The sequence below is a fragment of the Typopeltis vanoorti genome, chromosome 2 (genome assembly GCF_054136105.1).
Source record: "Typopeltis vanoorti isolate ZY-2024b chromosome 2, IOZ_Tvanoo_1.0, whole genome shotgun sequence".
NCBI lineage: Eukaryota > Metazoa > Arthropoda > Arachnida > Uropygi > Thelyphonidae > Typopeltis > Typopeltis vanoorti.
In genome coordinates, this window is record NC_143550.1 from 87,036,505 (window position 1) to 87,045,907 (window position 9,403).

The 9,403-nt window shown below is 34.8% G+C and overlaps 1 protein-coding gene across 4 annotated transcripts in view; it reads left to right on the plus strand.

The window, feature by feature from the left end:
* Positions 1-9,184, plus strand: part of LOC150109227 (haloacid dehalogenase-like hydrolase domain-containing 5) — a 52,394-nt gene extending 43,210 nt beyond the window's left edge. For all 4 annotated transcript variants that reach the window (XM_090406412.1, XM_090406428.1, XM_090406435.1 and 1 more), the window contains exons 9-10: positions 4,159-4,318; positions 8,913-9,184. In XM_090406412.1, the coding sequence (XP_090262538.1) occupies positions 4,159-4,318; positions 8,913-9,104 (352 nt within the window). In that variant the 3' untranslated portion in view covers positions 9,105-9,184. The remainder of the gene's footprint in view (positions 1-4,158; positions 4,319-8,912) is intronic.
* The last annotated feature ends 219 nt before the right edge of the window (positions 9,185-9,403 follow it).

Below are 9,403 nucleotides of genomic sequence, written 5' to 3' on the forward strand. Positions count from 1 at the left end.
TTCAAGTATGGATATGTATTCCTGACTGAATGTCTGGTCAGTATATTTTACCACTGTACTGTCATCACTGCTTGTTTCATTTAGCAGTTTTTCAAAGTAATTACTCCATACTTCCAGTATATCTTTTTCTCCTGTTTTCATTTCTCCTTTATCATCTTTAATTCCTTTTACAGCACCATTTTTGAACTTCTTCAACAGGATATTCTTCCAGAATATCCTGCCACCCTCTTGATATTTATTTTCTATGTTCTTACCAAAGTCCTCCCATGACTTTTGTTTAGCTAGTTTTACACAGTGTGTAGCTTTCTTACATTTGTCTCTGTATTCTCTAAGAGCACAAGCTGACATATTTGCCAGGAACTTTTGATATGCTTTCTTCTTTTCTTTCTCTTTAATTTCCTGTGTTCACCATGGAGTTCTGATTTTTCTATCCTTACAGACAACCTCACCACATGCCTCTCTGGCTGAATCAATCATTGTTTTCTTTAGTGCTTGCCACTGAATCTCCAAGGTTTGGTTCCTGTTCTCAAACTTTTTCATTTTTCTTCAATCATGTTTGTGTATTTTACTCTGTAGTTCAAATCTGAAAGCTGCTCAACTTTTATTCTTTTAAACGTTCTTATATGTTCTTCTTTTCAATATAAAATTCAATTTTATCCTTCTCAAGGCTAAATGGTGATCACTTTCAATTTCAAATCCTCTGTACACTCTGGTGTCCTGCACCATGGAGAAAACATCACTATCAACAATAACATAGTCGATGAGACTTTTCTTATTCCTAGCCTCTTCTCTCCATGTGAATTTGTGCACATTTTTATGTAGGAACATTGTGTTAGTAATAACCAGTCCATGTCCTGAGCAGAAATCCAACAGGTATTTGCCATTATTATTAGCTTTGCTCTTTTCTCCAAATTTTCCCAATATAAATTTGTATGCCTGACGATCATTTCTTACTGTGCTATTTAGATCCCCAACAAGGACCAACTTTTCCTTTTTTATTGTGTCAGTTGCTTTCTCTAAAGCCTCAAAAACTTTCTCCACTTCTACCTTAGTACCTTCTATGGGACCAGGCACATATAAGTCTCATTGTCCAGTTTCCCATTCTCTTAATTGCCCACATCACTCTACTTGAGACTGTCTGCCATTTAAGAAGATTAGACTCGTATTTAATGTTGGATACTATGGCTACTCCTTCTTTTCCTTGATTGTCATTGCCTGAATATAATATTTTGTATTTATTGCTCAGAAAGATCTCACCAGTTTTGGACTTTTTTGTTTCAGTCATCCCTATTATGTCGATCTAGTATTTATCCAATTCCTCAGCTAGCTCTAGTTCTTTGCCATTCAGGCTTCTTATGTTGATAGTACCGATCTTGAACTCTAGTGATGTTGATTTGGGGTGGGTTTTAGGATTTGTTCCATTAGCTGACTTTTCGCTGTTTGCTCTGGTTCCCTGGCAAAAACAACAGGGCCTTGTTTAACTGGGCAACACCTCAGCCAGTATGAAAATCTGTTATATTGTGCCATCATTTTTATTTTGGTTTAAGCCAATAAGAATACAGTTTGGTTGGCTAAATCCCAACTTGCCAGTCCATCCTCATTTGTTCAGTATCTAGATGGATACCTAACAGGGCGCACCACGAAAAGGTGAGGATTGGACATTAGGTCAGAAGCCCTGGTCGGTTCTCCACATTTCTTTAAAGGCTATGTGGATGTCTCCTCTCAGTTATATAGCTTTAACCCTTAAGCACCCCCATTATTTTATCTATTTATTTATTTATTTTTATTATTATTTTTTGAGATATCTCCATGTAGTCAAACATTCATCATGGGAAGCCCATACTAACCATTATTCACACAACATGTATCATACTTCTTTAACACATTCTCTGATGAAACACTCACACCTATTCACTCTCCAAGCAAGAAATTTAGTCTTAACAACCTTCCTAAGCACACTCTAACACAATTTTCATCTATCAACTAGCCTTTGCAACCCACAGACCTCTATCATCATTATCAAGGAAACAGATGACATAAATGATCACTTAATCCGTTCATCCTTACCTCCAGTGTGAATGATGCATTTCACATACAATGTTCTGTTAGTTTATTTGTTTGAAACATCCTAATTAATTTTGAAATATGATATTGGTGAATGCCTTTAATAGTATAGTCAGTAACATCAGTGTTGTTTTGTTGAAAAGAGGTTGGTTTGAATGGCATCTACATCATGAGGAATATTTCAACTGAAGACGGCTTGATTAGTTAAGCATATTAGAATATATAGCCAGGGTTAACTTTCCTATCATTACCAAAAATTATATTTATAAAAAAGTTATGTTACTTGGCCATAAGGACATTGGGACTAAGATATTCAGGAAGATGGATTGGCATTACTATTGTTATTACTATTACTATATTTATTATAAGAGGCCTCCCACTCATTGTAGGTGGTCTATTAATATACATAGCACCTGGTGTATCTCCCCTTGAACTCATTTAGTTGAACATGCACTCACTATTCTCACAGGTCCCACCTGCTAAGAGAGCAATCTAGTGTTTACACTCATACTGATCATTCTTTTGCTTAGCTTTCAAATATGACCATCATTTGCTCCCTCTCTACCTGCCATATATTGAAAAATCTCCCTGCATCTACACTAAAATATCTTATGAACTCGCTTTTTCTAGCAGATCTTCCTTTATTTCATTTAGCTGACAAACTTTGAAGCCCATGTTTCTTCCACATGTCATCATATTGACATTTCACAGGTCTAATATCCTCTTGGTTATCCACCTTTGGATTTAAAAATGAAGAGATGTGGCAAGGATCTATGTGTGAGCAGTGTAGCCCAGATGTGGTCTTATTAAAGCTTCATTAAAAAGAAAAAACGATTTCATTGTTCCTACAAGTTAGTTCACCTCACCATCATAGTTATCTGCTGTGATGACTTCACTCTGTCCATTATCACTCTTAAGTCTTTAGCCTTGTCAACTATTTCGATTAAATTTCCTATTATGTAATGCTCATCTTCCAGTGTCTTCAGTCTCTATGCTTGTATGCGAGCTTGTATGTCTCCACACATCTTTATCGCCTTTCATTTGTATTTTTTATGTAACTCTCCACCACAAAAGGTTATAAACATATAGTTCTTTAGTACCATGGATAGGCTAAGGATGTTTTCTGTTATTTTATTATTAACAGAAAACAGAAAAATTGTGTATGCATATTTTGAATTTTATTTTTTACATAATTCAGTTACCCTGCTCTAGAGACCAAATGTGGAAGTTTTTCAAGCCACTTCAAGTCTGTAATAAGCAGAACAATGGTTTCAAAATGAAATTCATCACCCATCTAAAAATAATCACAAACATCCATATCCATGGCAGTATTTGAACCTGCAATCTGTTGGTTGAGACTAGATACAACTAACCACTCGGCCATGCAAGTAAATGCCTATTATGGCCAAGTCAGTTGATCTCATTTTGATCTTATAAAACTATACAACTTTTTAGTATCCTTCTTATTATTGTGTCAGGCCTCTGTTTATTCCTCTTGCTTTTTGCAATGTTTTCCCTGAGTTTTAATACCCTATTGTTTGCTATCATTTTTGAATCCTGTATCTTTCCATCTTTTGGAATACAACTCCATCATCAGGATTCCAAGCTATAAAACACTGCTCTTAACAATACTGAGCTGCCCACCCCCCCTACACATCTTCTGATATTATCATTCTTTGTAATGCACCCCAACACTTTTATAAACTACTAAATATCTTCGCACTAATCAAAATATCATTAATATGTAACAGTAGTGGCCTTGTGGAATTTTCATTAAGGTGTTAGGTGCTTAAACCCTATCAAGTCACCTATTTAGATCATTTATTTGTTATGTATTCTCAATATCTTTTGAATATCTTTCACACTTAATTAAATGTAAAAGTGCCATTTTATGTTGAATATAAATTGATAGATTACATTACTGGGACTGATTTAGTATGAAGGAAGCTGTTGTGCTTATCACATAAAGGGATGTTAATTTAACTGGATTTAGATTTAAAACATTCTTAAAATGCTGTATTAATATAGAAAAGAATTCATTAATTATAAAAAGTGCAGTTTGAATGAGGAAAAAAAAAACTCTTTTTTTTTCAGTGATAATATAAACACAGATATTTATGGAGCAAATCTGTATAATCGCTATGTTCAGAAACGTGCAAAACTGCATCAGAAAAAAGAAGTAGTCGCACATGTTGCTGGAGGTGCCAACCGATCAAGGACTAGTGTCATAACAAATGAGGATGTGACTATTCAGGTAAGGTTTGCTCTATATCTCAAAAAAAAAAAAAAAAAAAAAGAAAAAGAAAAGCGTGATAAATCAATAACATAAATAATTTGAACATACAATATTCAGTATAGAGGAGTAAGCACAGATATAGTACAGCAATGCAATTCCATACAGAAGAGAATCAGTACAGAGGAATAACTTTTCAGCGATTTTGTATGTTTTGTGAAAAACTTATGTGAAAATTATTTGCATTTGTACAGAAAGTGCATATTATACTTTCTGTACTTTTTTCTGTCATATTTTACTTTTTTTATAGACAATTTATTTTCGTATTAAGTAAACACACAATATTTATTTAAATATCTCCATTGATAATGCATCACTTATTGAATATAATGAGCATAGAGCAGATGTTATAGCTTTGCAGGAGGATCTCAATAGACTGTGTGAGTATGTTGCAAACTGCAAGGTCTTGAAATTTGGTAGTCAAGGTTGGGATGTGGAGTATACAATTATAGAGGTGGACAATTATGATTTTAAGAAGGTGGAAGAGATGAGAGCTCTGGGAGTGATGGCAGAGTTTCGGAGTCACATTACTAAACTTATAAGAACGTACAATTTAATGGATTATGTCAGTGATGAGGAGGACCTTGACATGTATAAGCAAAGAGGTTATGGTTCCCTTGTATAAGGCCTTGATTAAGAAGCATAGAGTACTATGCACAGATTTGGTCACCTGGTCAAAAGGATAAGGATATTAGAGAGGATCCATAGTTCACTAAGTTAGTTTCAGGCCTGTGGAATGTGAGGGCATATTAAGGGAATGCAACTTGCAGAGCCTTCTGTCTAGAAGAAAGAGAGGGATATGATTGAGACATAAGCTGTTTATTGATTGTTACCAGATTAATGTTGAGGAAATTTTTCATAGAGCAAAGTGAGACAAATGTAGAACAAGAGATCATGCTTGAAAGCTGTATAAGGAGGGTGTGAACAAGGGAATGAGGAGTAGGTTTTTTGTATGGAGGGTGGTTGGTGGGTGGAATGCATTGCCAGAAATTATGATGAGTGCAGAAACTGTGAATGAGTTCAAGGCAGAATTTAGTCTTTTTGCATAAAAGTGTTGACCTCCTTAATGCAATGAGTCCTTTGACTCCATGGAGATCTGATACTACTAATAATAATAATGCACTTAGGCTAAGTTAGCCAGATCTATATTTAGATGGGAATTTTTTTCTCCCTTCTGGCAGAAAATCACACTAATCCAAGAACATATGAGGGTGGTCTGAAAAGTTCTCGGCCTAACAATGAAAATACAAATTTATAATTTCAAAATTGCTTTTATTTTTCAACATAATCTCCCTTAAGACTAATACATTTATTCCAGCGATGCTCCAGTGCCATTATCCTGTCCATGTAGTGGTTCTCAGCAAGATCTGCAAAATACCCCTCTACAACTGCAATTACCTCTTGATTCAAAGAAAAACGCTGACCAGCAAGGAAGAGTTTTATTTTGAGAAGAGATAGAAGTCAGAGGGAGCCAAATCTGGGGAATAGGGTGGATATTCCAACAATTCATAGTACAGATCCCTTAATTTTCCCATTGCCAAAACACCTTTGTGGGCAGGTGCAGTGTCCTATTGAAAGATGATTTTTTCTTCTGAAAACTGGATCTTTTTATTATTATTATTATTATTATTATTACATAACACTTCCAGGAGTCCAAACACTCATCGAGGGAGGGCACCTACTCTACAGCTCTCTGTCTCCACCACTCAGTCCACCAACTACAACAAATTGCAACTACCATCACCATCTACCGCCCATCATCACCACCACTAGTATTTTCACAGATAATCAGAAACATCCATACCCACGGGGGGGGGGGGGGTTCGAACCCCCAGCCTTTAGGCTGGAGAGCAGATACGCTGACCTCTTGGCCAACCAGGCCAGCTTACAAATTTTTTGTCATGAATTTTTTCATCTAGTCTGGTTAAAAGATTGGAATAATATTCCCCAGTTATTGTTTTGCCATTTTCAAGATAATTAATAAACAAAATGCCTTTAGCATCCCAAAACATCGATGACATGACCTTTCCTGTTGATGGAACTGACTTTGTCTTCTTTGGCACTGAACAACCGACTTCTGTCCACTGTTTTGACTACTGTTTGGATTCGGGTGTGTAATGGTGAATCCAAATCTCATCCATAGTTATAAATTGACGCACAAAATCAGTTTTATTCCTGGTAAAAACGCTCCAAGCACCATTCAGAGATTTTCATGCGAGTATGTTTTTGATCTGCTGTGAGCAAGTGTGGCACTATCTTGCGCAAAGCTTTTTCATATGCAATTCTTCATGCAAAATATATCCTACACATTCTTTTGAAATGCCTATAGTCTCAGCCATTTCATACACTTTGACTCGTCGGTCATCTAATACCATATCGTGCACTTGATCAATGATTTCTGATGTTACATTTTTTGGATGTCCTTCGCATTGATTATCTTCAATGCTGGTATGCCCATATTTAAACTTGGTAGCCCATTTTTTAATTGTTGAAAATGAAGGCGAGGAGTGCCCACAACTTTTATGAACTTCAAATGAATTTCTTTTGGCATTAAACCTTCTTTTACAAAGAATTTTATAACTGCACGATACTCAATTTTATCCATTTCAAGGGATACAGACAACTATTTTGCTTCAGACAGCTGTATAAAACAAACTATGATAGAATGACTTGCAATTTCACATGAATGCTTATAGTGTTGTCATCTATGTTTGAGGCCGAGAACTTTTCAGACCACCCTCCTATCTGTATAGGCATAATGAACAAATGTATCACTAACAGTACTATCCAGAAGTGCAACACTGTTATCACTAGATAAAAGTTGACTCAGTGGCTCCGTGACTCACTGTATGTAAATTACATAGGGAAGATGTTTACATTTATTTTATTATATAATCTGAGGCAGGGATGACCTCTTGTTCTCTCCCCTGTCCCAACATTCTATTATAGTTTGTTTTATACAGACTACAAACTATGATAAAACAAACTATCACTTCAGAGGACACTGACTAAAAGTCAGTGTCCTCTGAAGTGATTGACTACAGTGGTTTCTTTCTGGTCTCTGGAATGTTGTGTATGAAGAAAGGTTAAGAAGATGCAATTTACAGTCTAGTTAACCCCTTAACGTACCAATTAAAAATCAGAAAGCAGTCGTTTTTCTGCCAATTTTTTGGGCGAGGGTGATTTGCTGGATCAAATTCATCATTATTTGAAAAATAATGATGAATTTGTGCATCAAGATTGTCTAGCATCTATATTTGGTTGTATTTATATGTGAAACCAAAATTCAAAATCAATTTTGGTGCAATAAACAAAAAAAGACGTGTCACAGACGTCTTTGTATGTTAAGGGGTTAATAGGAGGAAGGGTGATATGACAAACACGTATAAGTTGGTAAGGGGTCCTTATCAAATTAATATTGAAGAGGTTTTTCATAGATCTCTTATTTCCTCTACCTCTTCCAATATATCCTCACTAAGTGTATGCTCTACATCCAATTTTTGTTTTCCAAATTTTAAAATCTTACACTTTTGCAACATTGCACTGACAATCCCCACTCCTGTGCCCATTCACTCAGTCTATTCAAGTCCTCTTATAAAGCCACATTTTCTCTGTTTCTCATAGTTTTTCCCAAATTTGCATCATCTGCAAACAATTGAATATCCCTATTCAAACTTTCCCCGATATCATTAACATCCATTTTAAAAAGAAATGGGCTAAAACAGACCCTTAAGGCACATTGATAGTGATGTTCCTCTCCTGTAATTGGATACCTACTAGAGAAGCAATCTATATTGTTATTCTTGTTATCTTAGTCGTATTTTCACTGGGGAGCAAAATAATTTTCATTTAAGTAGGTGACGTTTTAAAGATGAGTTAGTCTCATACAGAAGTGGCAGGCCTCCTAGAAACATGGGCTTATTTTCATCCATTATAAAGATAAATCAGCCAGACAAACTGCTATTTACAGGCAGTTAATACTATCTGCATTGTTTGCTATCATATACAGTAATCAGGTTCTAAGAAGCCAATTTACTTGGCCCTGACAGACCATTCAGTTCTAACATGAAAGGAAAATGGGATAAGATAATGTGTTTATACCAGACTTGTATTTTTCATACTCCATTTGCTGATTCACTTCAGCTGAATGAACTTAAGATATCTTAATCAGTTATTTGATGTTGAAAATGTTATTGATGCCTCAGCAATGAATCATAGTGTGCAACACAGCTCATCTGTTCATTTGATGCAGTACATTCTTATAATTCCCATTTTTTTTTAAATTCCAAATTAAACAAAAAAAGTGGTGCAATGTTCCAAGTTATTTTATTAAAATTAAGTTAATTAGGAATCCATGTGCTGTTTATAAAGTATGATTCCTTTAGGATAAGGAGTTTTGGTCTGATGCTTAATTGTAGAATACTATAGGTAAACAAGGTCTGCTTTGTGTGTGTGTGTTGAAATTTATCAAAAAGGAAAAAAAATACAATTATAATATTCTTGAAATAAAAATTGCACATTTTTTTTATTAAAAAAACTATTTTATATTTTTCAGGAGAATGCAGGAGTGACGAGTTGTGAATCAATTCTTGTACAAACTGGTGTTTATTCAGAGAATCATCGAGAAGAAAGTGATCACTCTCCAAGGGATTTTCTTCCTGCTGAGGCTGGAATGAAAGACCCCACATATGTAGTAGAAGATGTTTTAAAAGCTGTTGAATTAATATTTGAGAAGGAAAATTTATGATGGTTGTGATCACTTAACACTATTTGATATCTGTGATATTTAATTTGGACTCGTGTCAATAAATAAGTTTTTTTCTGTTATTTTTTATTATGTACATATATGAAATTATAGAAACGGACTTAATGCATTAATGAATACAAAATTACTCACTATATCAGACTGTGATAGTATCCAACAATGCAAACTCTATTTAGTGGTCAGGAACAAAAAAAAAATAATAAATTGTTTTGTGTATTATCGTATTAATGGATCACAAATCATTGAAGAGTTATTTTTTCTGATAAGCTTGACTGTACAAA